The 20,823-nt window shown below is 33.6% G+C and overlaps 3 protein-coding genes, 1 long non-coding RNA gene and 1 pseudogene across 15 annotated transcripts; 3 read left to right on the top strand and 2 right to left on the bottom strand.

The window, feature by feature from the left end:
- The first annotated feature begins 1,983 nt into the window (after positions 1-1,983).
- Positions 1,984-3,711, top strand: LOC106400357 (ervatamin-B-like). Its single transcript, XM_013840729.3, has 2 exons — positions 1,984-2,536; positions 2,713-3,711. Exons 1-2 carry the CDS (start codon positions 2,083-2,085, stop codon positions 3,297-3,299), a joined length of 1,041 nt encoding a protein of 346 aa, XP_013696183.3. The 5' UTR covers positions 1,984-2,082; the 3' UTR covers positions 3,300-3,711.
- Positions 3,712-4,845: 1,134 nt separating this feature from the next.
- On the top strand, positions 4,846-4,944 carry LOC125588193 (annotated as a pseudogene).
- A 407-nt stretch (positions 4,945-5,351) lies between these two features.
- On the bottom strand, positions 5,352-6,351 carry LOC106402165 (50S ribosomal protein L34, chloroplastic). The gene is made up of 2 exons (XM_013842844.3): positions 6,075-6,351; positions 5,352-5,761 (listed from the first exon to the last, which is right to left on the bottom strand). The coding sequence occupies exons 1-2, from the start codon at positions 6,283-6,285 to the stop codon at positions 5,502-5,504; spliced, it is 471 nt and encodes a 156-aa protein (XP_013698298.1). The 5' UTR covers positions 6,286-6,351; the 3' UTR covers positions 5,352-5,501.
- A 93-nt stretch (positions 6,352-6,444) lies between these two features.
- LOC106402166 (bet1-like protein At4g14600) lies at positions 6,445-11,713 on the bottom strand. The gene is made up of 4 exons (XM_013842846.3): positions 11,458-11,713; positions 11,221-11,344; positions 10,852-10,908; positions 6,445-6,739 (listed from the first exon to the last, which is right to left on the bottom strand). Exons 1-4 carry the CDS (start codon positions 11,526-11,528, stop codon positions 6,578-6,580), a joined length of 414 nt encoding a protein of 137 aa, XP_013698300.1. The 5' UTR covers positions 11,529-11,713; the 3' UTR covers positions 6,445-6,577.
- A 4,932-nt stretch (positions 11,714-16,645) lies between these two features.
- Positions 16,646-19,869, top strand: LOC106402275. Of its 12 annotated transcripts, none has more exons than XR_007323588.1 (10): positions 16,653-16,983; positions 17,098-17,160; positions 17,238-17,304; positions 17,802-17,941; positions 18,108-18,184; positions 18,294-18,443; positions 18,625-18,662; positions 18,752-19,152; positions 19,249-19,325; positions 19,428-19,869. It is a non-coding gene; the product is annotated as an uncharacterized LOC106402275 (long non-coding RNA). The 12 variants fall into 12 exon arrangements; XR_007323591.1 differs by lacking the exon at positions 17,238-17,304 and having other exon boundaries at positions 16,662-16,983; positions 18,752-18,958; positions 19,064-19,152; XR_007323592.1 differs by having other exon boundaries at positions 16,646-16,983; positions 17,226-17,304; positions 18,042-18,184; positions 18,625-19,152.
- Positions 19,870-20,823: the final 954 nt, after the last annotated feature.

Below are 20,823 nucleotides of genomic sequence, written 5' to 3'. Positions count from 1 at the left end.
ATATTATTACCACTTGTTGTTAAGTCCAACCTCTTTTACTCCTTTGAGCATTGTGCATTTGTTCCAGTGTGACTAGATTTATACTACAACTAAAATGTCTATAAGATTTATTTGTTTGTTGGGCAATAGATATTAGATGGTTCTACGATTAGTTTTCACACAACACAACACATCTATACTATTAAAAGGGATAGAATCCTAAAAAATCTACTTACGTAAGGTTGTTGTTGGACATTTTCCTTTTAACCTACAAATTAAATTAAATATATCTAAACTATTAATATGTCGTATTTTCTATTTTTCTTTTATATCCTATTGTTTATTATCCCTTTTTTTTGGACACCATTATTAATAATTATTCAAAATGTCATATAAGAAAATTTTGATGATGGGGAACAAAATTAAACAATACTTTTAGTATACACAAATCAGTAGAAAAACGTTTTAGCCACATATGTTATTATTTAAAAATAATTGCTCAAAATTATAGTGTAACAATGTACTACAATATATAATATGACTATAACCCATCAGGATCATATATATTGAATTTGACCACGTGGTATATCATTTTTAAGAAATTAAATTTATTTATTTGAGACCACGTACGGGTTTTTTTTTTTTTAATTTTGTTAGATGTAAATTTTTTTTTTATAAAGACTACCTCAAATAATAGTGGGTTCTTCGGAATTTTACCGGATTATATCAGATTTTTAATTAACAATTTTTTTTAAATCCGAACCAGAATATATACAGGGTACCAGGTCTACTGTTTGATCACGGCTCCGGGTCGGATAGGAAAACGCTTCTTAAAATTCAAACATCATAATAGAAAACTCTTAAATTATTTTTTCTAATAAAATTTTATAAATTCATGCAAATTTTACCGAAATTGTCAACAAAAAGATATTCGCGCTTTGAAAAAGGGGCAAAAAAGTATTACCTTCTAAATTGAATATAGATAAAAATAGTATATATTGATGGTTAGAACTATGATACAAATATGTAACAATAGAAACTCATTTTCAATTTAAAATCAACAACTCATATCGGTACTACATTTCAATAATGAAAACACACTGTTCTTCAGTATAGAGTATATATCTATACTATTAAATCATACATATAATCTTTAAATCTACTTCAAATAAATAACACACTTTGATTTTTTTTTTGAAAAAAAATAAATTTTTAAGAATCGAAACAAAAGATAAATGTCGTTTTTCAATCAATATTGGATCAATAGCTATAAAAAAACCCGCACTTTTAAGTGCAGGTCAAAATCTAGTATATATATATTGGATATATATATATATATTGGAACAGCACTTTTATATTTTAAATGAATAAATTAAAATTAAAATACGAACAACCAATTAGACAATTCTATGATATTTCATATATGAATGATATCTATATAAAAATAACTTAAGTGACTTTTAAATATTTTTAGTAGGATATACTTATAAATTTAAGGGATTTTTATTGTGACAACTCCTTCTATATATTTTAAGTTTTTATCTATTAATATTGAGAATGAAATCGTGGTGATATATATTTTCTATGTTCTACAAATAATGTTATTTTGATACATAATTTGACACATTAATAATTGCAAAAAAAATACTAGTATATGTTTATTTAATGTATAATTAATAAAATAAAAAAGTTTTTAAGTAGAAATATTTTGGTTATTTAGAAGGACAAAAATATGTAAAATCACGTTTGACATGTAGAATGACATTCTTTTTGAAAAAAAAAATATTATAGAATGATATTTTTGTGAAAAGAAGGAGCAAATATTAGTAGGCTAGTGGCAATTTACCAATGCAAATTAGGGAAAGTTGTTTCGCCAAAGATCTCGAAGCAAGGAATGCAACTACCATTACCACAATAGAGCCAACTTGCATTTGCTTAACAACACTTTTCCGTCACTCTATAAATACCCTTTCTTCCTATTATCACTTCCTCACCACAGCAAAACAAGCCATATACTTACATATTTTATAAGTCAAGACAAGAAAAATAAATTCATACGTTTTTGTGTAAACTGAGAATTCTTACTTATCGTACGTATGCATAATGATCAAAATGGTATTGGTATTGCCGTATGTGTTCGTGGTTCTAACTATTATTTCAGTGGATCTTAGGATCACTCAAGCCACATCTCGTGTCACTTTTCACGAGTCGTCCATTGCTGATTACCACCAACAATGGATGATCCAGTTCTCTCGAGTTTATAGCAGCGAATCCGAGAAACAGACGAGGCTTAAAGTGTTCAAGAAAAACTTGGAGTTCATTGAGAACTTCAATGCTAAGGCGGATCAAAGCTACAAACTTGGTGTCAACGAGTTCACTGATTGGACAGAAGAGGAGTTCCTAGCCACCCACACCGGTCTCAGTGGCATTAACGTAACTTCACCATCCAAAGGGGTTAACGAAACAATGTCTTGGAACGTTAGTAATCTTGTCAGCGATAGCAAAGACTGGAGAATGGAAGGAGCTGTAACACCTGTCAAAGTGCAAGGAGAATGTGGTAAGCTTGATGGAATTATATAATTATAAATAGTCTCTACAGATTGGAAAACAATGTAGTAAATGGCTGGATTAGTACATAACTTAGTACCCAAGTAAGGGTGATCATTCTAGGTTTATAGACTTTACCAATACGATATTCATTTTATAACAATCAAATAACCCATATATGGACAGGTGGTTGTTGGGCGTTCTCAGCGGTTGCAGCGGTAGAAGGTCTGACAAAGATTGCCCGAGGAAATCTCGTATCACTGTCCGAACAGCAACTTTTAGATTGTGCCAGACCGGATAACAATGGCTGTAATGGCGGAACAATGCAAAACGCTTTCAATTATATAGTATCAAACCGAGGCATTTCTTCAGAAGACGCATACCCTTACAAAGTGAAAGACGGGAGTTGCGGGTCTAACGCCAAACCCGCCATGCAGATCACAGGGTTCAAAGACGTTCCACAAAACAATGAGCGTGCGTTGCTCGAGGCAGTATCAAGACAGCCCGTCTCTGTGGGAATTGCTGGGAGGGGGGACAGTTTCATCCATTACTCAAGCGGAGTGTACAATGCGCCTGACTGTGGTACCACCGTGACACATGCGGTGACTATTGTTGGGTACGGGGCGAGCCCTGAAGGGATCAAGTATTGGCTGGCTAAGAACTCTTGGGGTGAGACTTGGGGAGAGAAAGGTTACATTAGACTCCGTAGAGATGTGGAGTGGCCTCAAGGCATGTGTGGTGTAGCTCAGTATGCTTCTTATCCGGTTGCTTGACTAATTCGGTTACATGATTTAATATTGAAATGATCATACATTATGTAGTTTGGTTAATGAATTGTTTGGTTGTGGTCTGAATCTACATCAAACCTTAGCTTGACCTTGATGTTCATTTTATTGTTTCATGTAAATGTATCAATTAATAAGACAGTGTTTTGTGTTACAAAATAGTGTCACCTTTTTATTATAAAAGAGTACAATATATGAAAACATACGACCAATCGTAGCTTGTGGAGTTGGGTATTATATTCTCCAAGTATAGAAATGTATACTAGTTCATTATGTTTTGGTAGTTAACTGTTTCATATAGTATTCAGAACAGTAATATCTTTATTGTAGTAACATGACAAGAAGTAACCGTTTCCCTGTGCCGTAAAGCCTCTAAAAAGGTGACGGGTTCTTGAGCTTATATGATGATATGGTCATCACCATCGTCAGATTAGAAGACGAGTAATAGAAGCGCACCTGAGCTCTCTCCTTTTATTTCATTCACTTAATTTATTTTCTCAACAACATTACGTATAACGGCTTTTATAACGGAAAAAGGTCTTGCAGTAATCTATGCAAGTGTCGGTTTGCTTTTATGTCATCAAAATAAGATATGAAATATAACATAATCACATTGTGAAAAGTATTATTTTCAAGCAAAAAGATGCGGTTATGAGAAACTGTTAATCTCTAAAAATGGGATTCCCAATGAAAAGTTTGTTAGCCTGTCGGAATCCCATCAATCTGTTAGATTTAAATATAACTTGTTGATATTGGAATGTGTGTCAGAAAACTGATTGCCCTTTTTCATCAGTTGGAGATAAGTTTGGACAACTTATAAGGTTTGTCTATCTATATGGTTAATTTGGTTATCCCACCGTTTTCGATATTGTTATCATGACATTTATTGATGAAATTTGGTAGGTCAGCATGTTTGGGTTGAAACCGTTTTCGGTTTGGTTTATTCAGATATGGAAATCTGTTGAACTGAACAGAATAAAATCATAACTCGGTTGGTTTTGATATTTCGGTTTTGACAATTTGTTACTGGACACCCATATATAATTCCTCTATAACTGCATGCCAATAGTTTGGTGTTGAGGGATGACATGATCAAATATGTTACCTATGATCAATAAAAAATTACGAGTCAATATGAGATCTTGTAGATAATTGTTAATACTTATTTATTTTAGGGTTGAAAATTTAGTTTACAAGATAATTTTTCTATATTTTGTGTATATCTTACATTAAGCTACTACTTCAATGCCTATATAAGATGTATTGATCATGTACTTTGTTTTTATGAATATCTAATACAACTATTCCTCGTGACCAATTTATCATTTTGGATCTTAGACCCGAACATATGTCTTTGTGTTCTCATGTCTTCTGTAGTTGCCAGTGAAATACGAAATTTATAAATGTTTACCACTATTTCAGATGTGAGCATGAAAATTTGAAAAGGGTAACAATATAGGAGGACGTGAGGAAGGTAGTGAGAGGGAAGGATTTGTGAGCAGTTTCAAGCATGATCCTTCCGGCAAGTTAAAGGAGGACGTGAGGAACGGTTAAAACTTGCTTATGCGAGAAGATCGTTCTGCCCAAAGCCTGTTACGACAACTGGACGCTCTCTTTTGTTACATCTGATCCCTCTCTTTATTAAATCTAAATTTATCGTTAAATAAAAATTCCTGAGCTTTTTTTAAAACAGTTTTAAGTTGGTACTTGATAGTAACCTCAGGTTGGTGGAAGCAAGCTAAGAAATAGCTCTCACCAACCTCTGACACTACTTTGCTTGGGACAATCACAGTGGATCTTAAAATGAAATAGATAACAAAACAAACTGGCAAAACTTGCAAGACATAACAAAGTGGCAAATCCTATGCATACTTTGTTGTCTCTTGTATCTGGAACTTTTTACTACACAGGACAGGAGGTTAAGGTAAGTATGGAACTGTAATAGGAAGCTAGCTTCTATCATGAATTCATGATTCCATAGTGGTTTTTGGTTTTGAAGTTCAAATTCAATAAAGTACTATTGGTGTGGATATAATGGAGGATCCCAAGAACATTGATTTTAAAACGAATCAATAATACATAAAAGAGCTCATCGAAATCATGCTTGTCATTGTATCATCTGGAGGAAAAAAAACATATCAAACAAGATTACAGAGAGAGAGAATGAGGAGAGAAACAAAACGAGAGCCTTCAAGCACGTTTGCCGCTGCTAGGGTTGGACTTAGGACAGAGATTCCAACGTCCCTTGGCACGTCTGCGCTTGATGGTGGCTCGACCACTAGTGGTTCTCATCCTCAAACGGAAACCATGAGTCCTAGCCAGAGATTTTCTAGACCTGCTTCTCTTTGTTTGACACAGAGCAGCTTTTCCAGCTCTCACCACAAGCCCTCTTCGTTTCTGGCCGGTCAGTCCACCGGTTCCACTGCTGAGATCAAACGCAATGGACAAACCTGAAACACACATGGAAACAAAATATCAATCATTGTAGTACCGAGATAGATTATTTTTTAGTTCCAATCGTCAAGGCTTGAGCATACAAGAATCATATCTCTACCACATTAGCTAGAGCTATTTTTTTTTCTCCATTATTTGATTCATTTATTCATTCAAACTTTCAAAATAAGGATACACAAGTTGTAACCATGGTTTTTTTTTTGCTTGAATAAATTTTAACATTTCATTCAACAAAAAAAAACTAACAACCAGAAAATAATAGGACCAGCTAAAAAAAAGCAGTTCTACAGATGTATTGACGATACTAACCAGAAAATGTAGAAGACAGGGAGAGAGATGAAGAGAGAAACGAGCAGTGGAGAAGGTGGTAAGAAGCGGGAGCGGAAGTGGCAGAAGAGCCCAGAGAAAACGGTGTCCGTCTAGAACCAGAGCGGAGAGAAAGCGAAGCGGAAGCAGCGTGCCATAAACGCGACGAAGCCGAAGCTACAACGGAGGTGGATAAGCCCAGTGAAGCAGCCATTGAATTTTTTTTTTAATTTTCTTATCTCCTTCCTAATTTTTTTTTATAGTGTAAGAGGTATACTTAAGCCCATGAGCCCAATAATCGTCTCATATGTCGTATAAGCCCAACAATTGCTCATTCTCATATCATCACAACTTGCCGAAAATTGTGCAACTGTTAAATGTAAAAGCACTCTATATAACAGAGAACGAGAAGAACCACAAAAAGCCAGTGACTAAAAGATATTTGTACAACCTTCCAACATTAGTCATCAAGCGTATCATAGACAGGCAATGCCATCATGAGTCGCTCATCTTTTGAACATCTTGGACCACATGTAGAGAATAAAGAAGCAGAGGAGCGCGAAAAGAACCACGTTCATGACGTGGTTGTTTCCACTGCGTATGATGCTCAAGTTCAGCTTCCTTATGTTGTTCTTTACCCCTGCTTGCGCTCTCATCAACGTCACTTGCTGTTAAAAATGAGAACACCATTAAACCTCTTTTATGTTTCAGCCAAGAACAACATTTGCCCCACTTGTTTTTTTTTTTTTTGTGTGCATCCTATAGTATCTTTATAACAGCACTTAATGTGTGTTTCTGCAACCAAATCTAGTTATCTTCCATAATCTTCAGAAAAGAATGAACTAAAAGCAATGCATTTTAGTTCAACACCATACTCTCATTCATAAGGAGACTAATGGTCAACAATAAGATGGAACCATTTCCTGATGCATTGACCTAACCTAGCCGAGCGTGGAGATATCTATTCCTACCAACCAGAGTTCCGACTTCAAACCAGACCCTGAGTACTATATGTGTAGAATTGATCTAACCTACTTTGGGAAGTAGCTATAGCACTACAAGAAAACAGCGGTATTCTGACGGACATTCCGACGGAAAATGAAATCTTCGGAATTTCCCGAGGAATTTCCGAGGATATTCCGAGGAAACCCAAAATTTGGTTTCCTCGGAATTTCTTCGGAATATACCGACGGAATTCCGAGGAAATATCAATCCGTCGGAATATTCTTATGAAATACCGAGGAAAAATGTTTTCCTCGGAAAAAACCGATGAATTCCGAGGAAATATTATAGCCGTTGGAGAGCGGTTGGGGGATTTTACAAAATTCCGACGATGATGACTCGGAAACAGACTACAATTGATTTTTTTTTTTTTAAAGAAATACCGAGGAAATTCCGAGGAACACTTGATATACTCGATCGATCGATGTGTTTTTGAACATATATCCATCGATCGATCCGTCTATAAAAAAACGTTCGAGATTTTGTTCATTCGATCTATTGGATATCCACATCGATCGATCGGATAATCTAATCGATCGATCACATTGTTACGCTTTGGTCCATCGTAGTGATCGATCGATGCGTTTTTGGACATATATCCATCGATCGATCCGTTTATAAAAAAACGTTCGAGATTTTTTTCATTCGATCTATTGGATATCCACATCGATCGATGGGATAATCTAATCGATCGATCACATTGTTACGCTTTGGTCCATCTTAGTGATCGATCGATCCATTTTGGGATCGATCGATCACTTTGTTACCCCAAACCCTGTTTACTCGGAAAAGCCTCGGAATATTCCGAGGAAATTCCGAGGAACATTTGATATACTTGATCGATCGATGCATTTTTGAACATATATCCATCGATCGATCCGTTTATAAAAAAAATGATGTTTTGAAACCCCAAACACTAGTTCCTTGGTATTTCCTCGGAATATTCCGACGGAATTCCGGGGAAGAAAAGGGTTTCCTCGGAATTTCCTCGGAATATTCCGAGGAAATTCCGAGGAAATAGGGTTTTTAAACCGAAAACAACGTTTTGCGGTTTGAATAACACATATATAACCCTTATTAAGTGTCTTACGTTCATTATGAAGTCAAAAATTTGTTCCTTACCCTATAATAAACACTTTTCCGATTGTATGAACGAAATCCCACAACATAAGAGAAACACTTATACACTTTAATGAACGGTAAAGGGAATACTTTCAATTCGTTTTGAAATTTGTTATTTCATGGTTTATGCTCATTTATACAAAGAATCCTCAATGGTATGCATTACAATTGTATAAGAAATGAAATACGGCAAAAAAATTGATGTTTTGAAACCCCAAACACTAGTTCCTCGGTATTTCCTCGGAATATTCCGAGGAAATAGGGTTTTTAAACCGAAAACAACGTTTTGCGGTTTGAATAACACCTATATAACCCTTATTAAGTGTCTTACGTTCATTATAAAGTCAAAAATTTGTTCCTTACCCTATAATAAACATTTTTCCGATTGTATGAACGAAATCCCACAACATAAGAGAAACACTTATACACTCTAATGAACGGTAAAGGGAATACTTTCAATTCGTTTTGAAATTTGTTATTTCATGGTTTATGCTCATCTATACAAAGAATCCTCAATGGTATGCATTACAATTGTATAAGAAATGAAATACGGCAAAAAATTGATGTTTTGAAACCCCAAACACTAGTTCCTCGGTATTTCCTCGGAATATTCCGAGGAAATAGGGTTTTTAAACCGAAAACAACGTTTTGCGGTTTGAATAACACCTATATAACCCTTATTAAGTGTCTTACGTTCATTATAAAGTCAAAAATTTGTTCCTTACCCTATAATAAACATTTTTCCGATTGTATGAACGAAATCCCACAACATAAGAGAAACACTTATACACTCTAATGAACGGTAAAGGGAATACTTTCAATTCGTTTTGAAATTTGTTATTTCATGGTTTATGCTCATCTATACAAAGAATCCTCAATGGTATGCATTACAATTGTATAAGAAATGAAATACGGCAAAAAAAAATTGATGTTTTGAAACCCCAAACACTAGTTCCTCGGTATTTCCTCGGAATATTTTCATTTTACCGGGCAAATATTTCGCGAAAATTGAAATTAGAATTCCGACGGAATTCCGACGGATAGTATCCGTCGAACCCTAGGTTTTATAACCACGAGCCGCTTCTTCTTCCTCATTTCTCTCTTCTTCCTCTGCGCAACTCCTCTCTCCTCTCCGGTGATTTCCCCCTGAATTCCGACGATATCTCCGGCGATCTCCCCCTTCTCTTACACAAATCATGTAAGGACCCTATCCCACTCTCTTAGGTTCTATTTGTTAGGTTTTTGTGTAGTTTTGATAGATTTTTGTTAGGGTGATTGGTTAGGATTGTGATTTGGTTGTATAATAGGTTTAGAATTGTGATTTGGTTGAACAATTTGTTTTGTTGAATTGATTTAGAATTTTTTTATAATTTTTTTATTTTTTTGTATTTATAAAATCGATTTTTGTATTTTACAAAATGTTTTTTGTATATAAATTCGATTTTTTGGATTTTACAAAATGTTTTTTGTATATAAATTTGATTTTTTGGATTTTACAAAACATTTTTAATATCTATAAAACTTTTTTTGTGATTAAAAACTATTATTTGGGATTTAAAAAAAAATATATATATATATATATTTATATTATATAAATTTTTTATTTATTAAAACTATTTTTTGTTTATTAGAACTATTTTTATATATTTATTGAACATTTTTAATATCTATAAATCTTTTTAGAATGATTAAAAACTATTATTTGGGATTTTTTTATATAAAAAAAAAATTTACATATTTCTATATTTATTAAATATATTTTTTTTAATTTACAGGTCTCATGATGATCAGACCCGGCCTCGACAGCGTCGTGGTCGTGGTGGTACGGGGTCAAACATGGTAAGGATGACGCATATCTTTGTTGGAGACCCAGATGGCGGCTCAACAGGCGGGCTATGAGGCACAGAGGAGGGCTGAACCAGCAAATGATGGAGATGATGCAGAGGATGTACCCGAACGAGGTGTTCCCGGACGTGCAGACCCGTAGTTTTTTTTTTCCAAAAACTCGAAATGTTTTATTTTTATTTGTGAAACTTTGAATATTAATTAATATGATTTCAATTTTAATTTTAATTTTATATTTTCGAATTTAAATTTCAAAAATTTTATTTTTTTAAAAAAATTAATATTTTTTACATTCTGAGGAAATGAAATACCGAGGAAATTCCGAGGAACACTTGATATACTCGATCGATCGATGCGTTTTTGGACATATATCCATCGATCGATCCGTTTATACCGAGGGACATGTTCCTCGGAATATTCCGAACGTTTTTTTATAAACGGATCGATCGATGGATATATGTCCAAAAACGCATCGATCGACGAAGTTCCGAGGAAATATCCTGACGACGTTCTCCATCGGTATATTCCGAGGAGCTTTCCGACGAACTAGTGGTCCTCGGAATGTCCTCGGAAATTTGTTTCCTCGGAATTCCGTCGGAAAATTCCGAGGGATTTCCGAAGAAAGAAGAAATTCCGAGGAGTTATTTCCGAGGACTTGTTTCGTCGGTATGTCGTCGGAATAACGTTATTCCGACGACATACCGACGATTTTTTTCCTCAGTATGTCGCTGTTTTCTTGTAGTGTAGATTCCAAATGAAACCCATACTAAGTGGTGAGTAAGCAGATATACATTTGAATCAAGAAACATACCAGCTCATCTAAGAAGTTCTTCTGAAACTGTGCCTCTGACCCAATTTCTTTAGCAATCTGCATCCGAAAAAATATAAAGCAATCAACAGAAAAATCATTGAAACATGAAAACTATGAGGGATCAGTTATCTGCAAATAAAAACACACACACACACACACAAGAAACTGTAGAGAGTTTCGACTGATTCCTTCAACCATGTACAAAAGGTATACCCTGACTACTTTGATTTTAAAAGCAACAACAAAATTTCAATCACTCTGACACACACTTTCACATTTGTCCATTTATCAACTAGCCATAACAATAACTAAGATATAACTTGTTTGCAATCTATAAGATCAACTTAATGCTCCATAGAAGGTAATTACATTTTTCAATTGTCTGACTTGGCCATGGAGGCCAGTGATCTCATCATCCAGGTCAGATTGCATCGGATCAATCCTTAGCTGGATTTCCTCTGAACCTACACCCGTTCTAGTGCTAAGCCCATCTCTGCAACCATAAAATCTCTATCAAGATGATCCGAGGAACAAAATCAGAATTGATAATAGAATTATACCTTGATCAGTTACAAAAAAAAAAAAAAAAAAAAAAAAAAATTATACCTTGATCTGTACGGAGCGGCGCCGCCGTAGACAGAACCACCCGCACCGCCTCTGTGAGGATTCGATGCCATCGACGCAATGTCAAAGGATAATTTTTGACAAGAGAAATTCAAACCAACAGTTTCGTTGCGAATTGCGATGACGATGAACCGAGCCCGCGGGTTTTGTTCGATTCAGTGACCGTCAGGATACACGTGGCGTTTTGTTATTGGTTTGATAATCACATACTTTTTGAATTAAGAATACGAAGGCTTCGTTACCAGTTTATGCGCTTTTTGTAATGGGCTAATTCCAAACCTACCTGATCTGAAGTTACTAAGGAATCTGATGGGCTTTGCGGTGGAAGGCATGGACCACATCAAAGATATTTTGCTTTTGTAGTTCAATCATGTTTCTTTCCTAGTTGATTCATTCATATAACATAATCTTTAGCGGTTAAATGACATTGAAAATTTTATCAAAGAAATGGTTTCAAACGAATGAAAAGTTATCTAGGAAATGGTTGGTGTTCTAAAAAAATGGTTTTAAGTCTTGTTCCAATATAACTTTCTCTTATATGTTTCAGATTTCGTCTGACAACGAGTATATTATATGTTCCATGTTGCATTCAGCGGGCCTATACATTGTTCAGAGGTTTGACCTTCCTATTTTACGTGTGTTGTCTTTCTTTGTTTTCTGAATTCAGTGAATTATTGTACCTGTACAATCATTTTTGTATTTATGTTTAAATATATTTTGGTAGAAGATGGTTCACACAGTGTGATGGTGGTTACATGAATTTTGAAAAATATGAGGGTAAATGGATTTGCTAATATTTCAAACCACATGTATATGGTTTTTAAAAATCATTGATGCAAAGGTTGTTGACAGAATGTCTATCGGTTTGTTATATATAACTATATAAGAGCAATCACATCGGTTTGAATATATTTTGGTAGAAGATGGCTCACATTGTGATGGTGGATACATGAATTTTGAAACCACATATATATATATGGTTTTTTAAAATCATTGATGCAAAGGTTGTCGACAGAATGTCTATCGGTTTGTTATATCCCCTTGTTATATCCGAGGATAACTTTTATAAATAAACTTCGACTTTTCATGTGTGATTCATAAGTTTGCCATTATTTATGTGTCAACACCACAATCTACCTCACATCTTTTTTAAATAACCATCTTTTGCCTAGACTAATTACATGTCATGTCATTTTTTTTAATGAAATGTTAAATTTATAGATCATCGCAGAAATAATATATGTACAACTTTAAGGAGTTTAGAATCCCGAAAATTTTAAAACAGAGCTATAAAACTATATTAGTAACTATGAGTTTCAAACCATCTGCTCATTAGCCCACGCAATCTCGGATGAAGAGCATAATTTGTAGATGTGATAAGGTTTCTCACAGTTTTATCGATCAGCTTTGCAACCTGCTCCACTGACTTGGCTCCATTGTTATGATTCCTATCATTCTGTTCCCTCCACACATAATAAATTGTAGCCTGAAAAGCCAGCCTCAATAGAATGTAGGTGAGACGATCATATGTTGTTGTCTGCAAATAACATAGGGTGTATGTTTCATTTTATTTATTTTTATTCTAAACATCTTGCCTAATATCCTAACCGCAGATCTTAACTAAACAATGTGTCTACTATAATTTTAAAGGAATGTATATTGACGCTATTATGGAAATGAAACATGTGATTATACAACATATCATAAATCTTATTTTTTCCTTGGTATAATTTTTCGTAATTTATATTATATAATATAGTATAAACGCACTAACATATACTATGCTGAATAAATTTTTGTATAAATTTATGATTTGTTGTATAATCGCACAAACATATACTATAGTCGCACAAATATATATGATTTGTTGTATAAGCGCACAAATCGTATATGATTTGTTGTATAATCGCCAAACATATACTATAGTATAACCGCACAAACATATAGTATAATTTTTTCAATTTATATTATATAATATACTATGCAAATATTTCCAGACACTCATTGATTAAGCTATATTTCCTTAAAGTTGGTTATGTAAGTTGTGTCAATCATATATATTTGGGGTTATTGCATTTCAAGTTATTTTGGTATGTAACAAAATCAATAAGTGTCACTCGCAAATGGCAAAGTTAATTTGTGTTATTTTGATAATGGGAAGTTGCATGTTTTATTTCCAATTTTGTAAAAAACAATTCGGCCTGATTGATCGTTTAACTATATGAACGTAACCTAATATGTTAAATCTTAAACCAATCATCATATAGGTCCCTAAGCCCCATTGCTGGAAAGGCTCGGCTTCTTATGGTCAAATATCTGATGCCATATTTGATCCAAATTTTTGAATAATTATGGATGTTGACCAATTAAGGATTTATTTTGACTTCATTTTAAATAAACCGAAGGGGGTTTCTTTTATAGGGAATCAACCCAAGAATTTAAAAAAATTGCGGATTTGATGGCGTTTTTGAATATCAAATCCAATAGATCTTGATTTCTATATTTAATTGATTCATTTTGCTAATTTAAGTTTGACCGTAATTTATGCAATAGCAAAAAAATAGGAAACTGATATATGTAATCCTCATAACACATTTTGGTTTCAGTTAGTATAGGAAAATTACTATAAATTTATTTGAATTCTCATGGCTAATTTAAAATCACACACTAAATTTTAGGAATTTACTTGATAAACATTATTAAACAAGTTTAAAAAAAAAAATCGAAACTTATCTTCTATAAACATGCACAATGTCCTTCAATCTTTCATTATATAACATAAAATATTCGTGACTATAACTTTTATCTTTCTAATATTTATAAATTAAAAGTTCTAATTTCTATTTAGTTCATTAATTCCGCGCCTAGTATAAGTATATAAAAGCAACCACATCTGTTTGATACAGTAAAAAAGTCTAAAAGAAAAAATATGTATTATAATTTCATCATTTTTTTTATTTTTTAATAGATAAAATGTTAGTTGAATGACAGTGTGTTACTTAAAGTTTTTAATGGGTTTTAAAATTTTGTTTTAAGAAATTTTTATTTTTTATTTTTTTATTTTTTTATTTTTATCTTTTAATTTTAATTTTTTTTTTTACTTGTGAGGACTCTAATCTATGGATGGAGTCGATTTAATAGCATTTTATACTCAACTTTATGTTTCACTCTTAAATAGAATTCAGAGTAAAAATGTTTCAAATATTTTTTATTTTTCACTCTATAATAAAATAAAATAAAATAGATTTATTCTATAAAAATAGTTTATTTATTTTTTGTTCATTACTCTAGTTTCACTCTAAAACAAAGTACCGTTTGAATAAGATCTAACTCAATTATAAAATTATTTTATTTTAAAAATTAAAATAAAGTGATTCATTAGAGATAGTATGACTAAAGATGTTCTTGACGGAAGTTTGACTAATCTCTTTTTTTTTTGCCTCCTAGTAATAATATTATTAAAGAGACAAAAGCCCAAACACAAAACAAAAGCCGAGAAAAAGGGTTCCAAACATAAACTAAAATCTAAAGGCCCACACACTGGCCCAACTTACAAACAAGCCCAAGAATGGCCCAAACCATAACACGTGACACCACTTTTGTCACGCCGAAAAAGATGTGTTGAAGCCTAACAACGAGACACGACACGCGTCACGAAAGCCCACATCGCCACCGCCAAAGAGAATCACGCCGGAAACTAAACGGTGTTTCACCGGACCTCGTCGGAAACAAGCGCTTACCCAACATACTGCTTCATCACCTTTGCTTCTTTCACCGGAGAGCGTCAATCGAGAAGTCGAGAACTCATCCAGAAACAAAGCCACCACACAGACGACTAGAAATCCCTCACTCACCCTTCATACAGTATCATCGCTTAATTTCATATCATCGGAGAGCATCAATCGATCAATATCTAGATCTCATCTGTCACATCAAGCCATCAACTACGAAATCAACCGAGTCACCACTCGGGTAAACCAGAGGAGCCAAAAACAGAGCCGCCATCGAACGAGAGTACCGTACGACGCGAGATGGAGCCGACGAGAAAGAAGCTAAGGGAGTCACCTTCTCCCGGATACAACAGTCGGCGAAGCCTGCTTAAGCAGCAACGGCTTCCCAGAGGCAAAAGCCCAACATAACGGGATTCAAAAAACCGATAGAGCACCGGAGAAAGCTACGTCTCATCTCATCTCTGTGAAGGATACGGAGCGAGAGGATAGAGAGAAGTCCCGGTCTCCATCGAGCTAGATAACTTCAAACATAAGTTTGACTAATCTCATAAATCATTCCCTATGTTTGCTATTTTCTATAAAATAGAAAATTTATATAACAGTGTGTTCAAAAAAAAATTATATAACAGAAGTATAGTTAGTTGAGCAATTCTCTCAAATAGACTTTTTAATTTTTTTGTCACAAAAATTAAAACGACCAAAATAACATTTTTATTTTGAAATTTTTTTTTTTTTTTAATTTTGTTAAATTTGAAATCCTATCCCCCAAAATCTCACTCCTCAACTCTAAACCCTAAACCTTAAACTCTAAACCCTAAATCCTAAACCTTAAACCTTAAACCCTAAACCCCATCCCTTAACTCTAAACCCTAATGTCTAGATTAATTAACCCTAGGGGTATAAATGTATATTTACTTTTTTTGATAGAACATTTAAGTCTATTTTGGTCATTTTTAGTTTTAAGGTCTATATTTGTGACAAAAACTTTTTTAGGTCTATCCTAGGAAATTTCTTTAGTTTGTTTTAGTGTATTCTTCCATAATATCACTATTTTAAATATAGTGTGAAAATAAAAATTACTACTTATTTTCATAAATATCATATTAATCTCTATTTTAAGAACAAAAATAAAGATGGATACAAGTAGATATATTTATAAATGATGTTAAAAATAAATATACAGATGAGTTAGAGATGTTGATATATTTATAAATGATGCTAAAAATAAATATAGAAGAGTTAGAGATGTTCTTATAATCACCAAAATCATTTACTTTGTTGTAAAACAAAATAGAATATCTAAATGAGAATGGACTTTTTAGATATAAATTAAATTCAGAAAGTAGAAAATTATGTCATATCTAATTATATAAAAGAGAGTTTTGTTCTCTCTTCCTTAGGACACATAGGAATCCACGTCGGAAATTCGAGCTATCTAGCGATGACACGTGTCCAAAAAAGTTAAACTCTTCGTTTCATTTATTCCCAAACGTGAAGGGCTTTGGTCGTTTAATGTGTTTGGGCTGGATAGACTTTAGCATTGGCCCTTCTCTTGATCGAAAGTCCTCCTCTATGTAACTCCGCTGACCTGATCGCAGCTTCTCACCGTAGAAGAAACAGAGCCTGTTCAACTTACCCTCATGATAACTGGAGACGTTACAGAATGAGGCTCAATCGAAGGGTCGGCTTTAACGCAATCATTAACAGTAGCTTGGAAAACCTCTCATGAGTTGTCGTTTGCATTACTTCCTTTCGGTGAATCTTCGACTATAAAACGGTATGTTCTATCATCTCAAAATTATCAGTACAATCTTCTTCAACCACTGGCCGTGCTGCCGGCGTTTGAGACATGATTTCTGTTATGTTTCTTTATTTTGTTAATATATTGCAGCCCGCCACTCATGCCATCGTCCGAGGTTCACCGTCTGGAAACCTTCAAACATCTCTGATGAAGGTATGTTCTGTCCCGTTAAAATCATTAGTTAAATCTTCTCACTAGCTTATAAAAAGCTCAAAAAGTGTTCTTGAAAGATTCGACAATAATCTTGACAACCTGGACATCATTGACCTGCTACAATCCTTGGATCCCTAGCTGAAGGTCTGATTCCTTAAAATTTCTGATTTTGTTTCTTACCCTCTGTCTAATGATCAACACCGTTTTAATACAATCTGATCAACTGATTCTACTTCCAACATCTTTTTTATATGTGTTTTGATGATTTTAGCATTTAGTTGTTTATTTTTTTTTTGTAAACTTGGTCAATAGCATTTTATTCTGTGTTCATAAGCTAAAGCTATGACCTCTTATGTGATTTATTTTTGTTTTGGCGTTTCTACGGTACTCTCTCTATTATTGTCTTTTGTATTTAATCCGTTATAAATCCGAAGTATTGATGATTCTTGATCATATACCAAACCTGAATCTGTTAGCGTAGTATGGTCTCCACAGTGAGATCACATTTACTGATTAAGATAACTGGTGCTGTTGTTATTGTATCGTTGTTTGTGGCGTATCGATCAGTTTGATTGAATTGTTTTTTTTTGTTGATAATATATCAAACTGACATCTGTTTGAATGGTCCTGGTGGTGTGTAGTTGTCTCCAATGGAGTTGGGAGATGAGACGGTTGTGATGTTGAGACTGAGAATAGCTGTAAATGAATTAGGATTCAACCAAATATGAGAGCAGTTCTTAGATTCAAGTCAAGTCTGAAGCTGAAACTTCTGTTAACCCAAGTAAATGCATTGGTATCTCTTAATGAAATCACATAAAGTGCAAGCTGAAGATATGTTACAACTGAATTCACTCACTTTAAAATGCTCACTGCATTTCCAGATCTTAATGACAGATCCGATGATGAATATGTGTCCATGTATGAAGCTGATAGAGGTCTAATTGTAGGTTTTCCATTTTATGAAGGCGACTCAATTCATGGACAAGAGGAAGTATACAAATAGACTCACACCAGAAAGAGCGAAGTATGTCCGTACACACAAACACTTACGAATGTATTCTATTGGGCATAGAGAAAACTTCAATATGTTTCCCGACTTAATTAAGAAAATTTCGCCATGGTTGGATTTACAGGTGAAGCGATCAAGAATTTCAGGTGACCATGGTTGGAAAAAATAGTTAATTATCGTTTTCTCCATGCTCTTTTTTCATGGAAGAAAAGAACTTGGAGAAGGTCAAATTTGTGTCCTCTTCCACAACAATCACTTCTACACCATGATGAACGTTAGTCAGTTTTTTCTGTCCCTTGTTTTTAAATATGATTTCATTATCTAAATTTATACACAACCATCAAAAAAGGTAAAATCTTTTTATGTATTAGTTATATCATTTGTAATGAGAAGTTTTGAATCCTATAACATTTTGAAGTTTTGATCATGTGGCTAAGTGGTGATGCTCACTGCAGGATTTTACTGAATCACTTTGGTGTACCCCGAAAGTGAGGTAATAACTGGACTTTTTCAATGAGTGTTATTATCATTAAGCCTTACGCACAGCTCAGACTCATCGAATATTCTTCTCTGTCTTATAAGTACTACACTTTGCTTTTGCTATTTGGTGTCTCAAGGAAAGAAATCTGCTCTAAGGTATATATTTAAATATATGGTTTCCGTTGCCATTTAAAATAGAATTCATATTCTCAGTTTCTCTCACAAATGAGTCATTTGTGTTTGGTTCAACTTCATTTGCTTAAACCACCGTTGAGTCATGTGAACATGAATATGCATAAAGGAACATGGGTATGTAATCTTTCCCAATATTGTTATTTTATTTGAGTGTCCTCCATCATTTTTCAATGGCAATGACAATATTAACGGGTTGGTGAAACTCTGTGTGTGATATAGCAAGACTTTCAGATTTGCACCAAAAGTCTATATTTCTGAAGTAAACTGACATGAAAGAAAACCGAGTAATGAACCAATATTTGGAAAAGGTATTTCGATAGACAATGATTGGGTTTTGACTATGATTGTTTTGATATCATATTATAAATTGTAAGCTTTTGATATGTTCATTTGCTAATTTGAAGGTTCATCGCAATTGGAACTCTAAAATGTCTGAGAGACCCTATATAGTTCCATCGTCAGGCTTCCCTTTTTCTTCAAGGTATAAGTATTTTCCCTATTATTGTTTTAAGTTCCACTCTCTTTTTATCATATATATAGTAGCACATGGCAAACCTATGTGATAAGAATCTATCATTCTCAGAATTCAAAAAGTTTCCATATGGCGGAAGGGGTGTAACACTTATGAAGTTATTTGAGTACCCGAACTTATAATCATGTGGTCAGTCGTCACCGTTTCAAGTTTCAACAGCGCGGTAAACCTACTTTGTGTCAGCTTACGTTCCATTACATGCCAGTTAAGTTCAAGCGAGTTACTCGTCATTGACTGGGGAAAGCTGTATCTTTCTTTGAGCAAGAGTGAGCTTGCGTTCCATTCGTCTCTCATGTTATTTATGGAGATTCTGAAATGGAGTGAGGAGAGAACAAACATTTGCGTGAGTTATACTCTGTGTACAGCACTGATTCAAGTTCATCTCAAATCAATTTATTAACATTAAAAAGAAGTCTAATGTACATAGTGACCACTATCTGGAGTAGAGATTCCTACACATTGGTTTTAATTGATTGAGATTCAGTTCAGAGCATTCATCTTTTTTTTTTTAACTTGACCATCGCAGTTCTTTGCATCGAAACCATGACTTGAACTCCTCTAACCACCGGCTGTTCTATAATGAACGCTCATATTAACATATTAACAATTCTGTCTCTGGTGGGATCACGGGACAATATTCACTGCCTCACTTCACCAGAAATCTAATGCTCCTCCAATCTGTGAAACAAAACAACCCATCCTTCGTAAGTACTCCTCTTGAGCAGCATGCATAACTAAGAAAATGTTTATTTTTTCTGCAACATAAATTATCTACTTAATTAACTTCATTTGGTATCTAAATGTCTTTTTAAAACAAATATCTCCCAATTTGACATGTAGATACTGTATGTTCTGAACCCAGTGTTGTCCAAGGTTGAACCTCACAAGAAGAGTAAGAAAATTTGAGGAAGTCATAAGAGGAGATAAACTAATACCACCACATTAAGCAACAACTTGCGAACAAACGTTTTTCATTTCTGTTAAAAAAAGATTTTAAAATCAAAATAATATATGAAGTTTAACAAAAACAATAAATAATTTTTAATGGTAGAAGTTATATAAATTATGAATATCTATTGAGAATATCTTGATTATCGTTTTACACTAAGTTTTAATCTAGAATAATATTTTAAACAAAGTTAGATTGTAAGATATTCTTTTGCTTATAATTAACATATATTAAATTATAATAATCTTTATAATAATATGTAGTGTTTCTCATAATTTGCAATAGCATAATTAACCAGACAAAAAAAAAATTATAATAATCTTTATAGAAGTTGTAGTGTATTTAACGAGAGTATTTAACTCATACAGCATTCTTTTATAAAAGTTGTTTTAAATATTTGTATGAATTGCTTTTTAGATAGGAGATATGATTTAATTTTAATTAAAACAAGCTATACTTATTTTGATTATATCAAATATTTTAAGCACAATAAAATAC

Source organism: Brassica napus, chromosome C5 (assembly GCF_020379485.1).
Source record: "Brassica napus cultivar Da-Ae chromosome C5, Da-Ae, whole genome shotgun sequence".
NCBI classification, from domain to species: domain Eukaryota; kingdom Viridiplantae; phylum Streptophyta; class Magnoliopsida; order Brassicales; family Brassicaceae; genus Brassica; species Brassica napus.
Note: the sequence above shows the minus strand (reverse complement) of the source record. Positions and strands in the feature narration are given on the sequence as shown.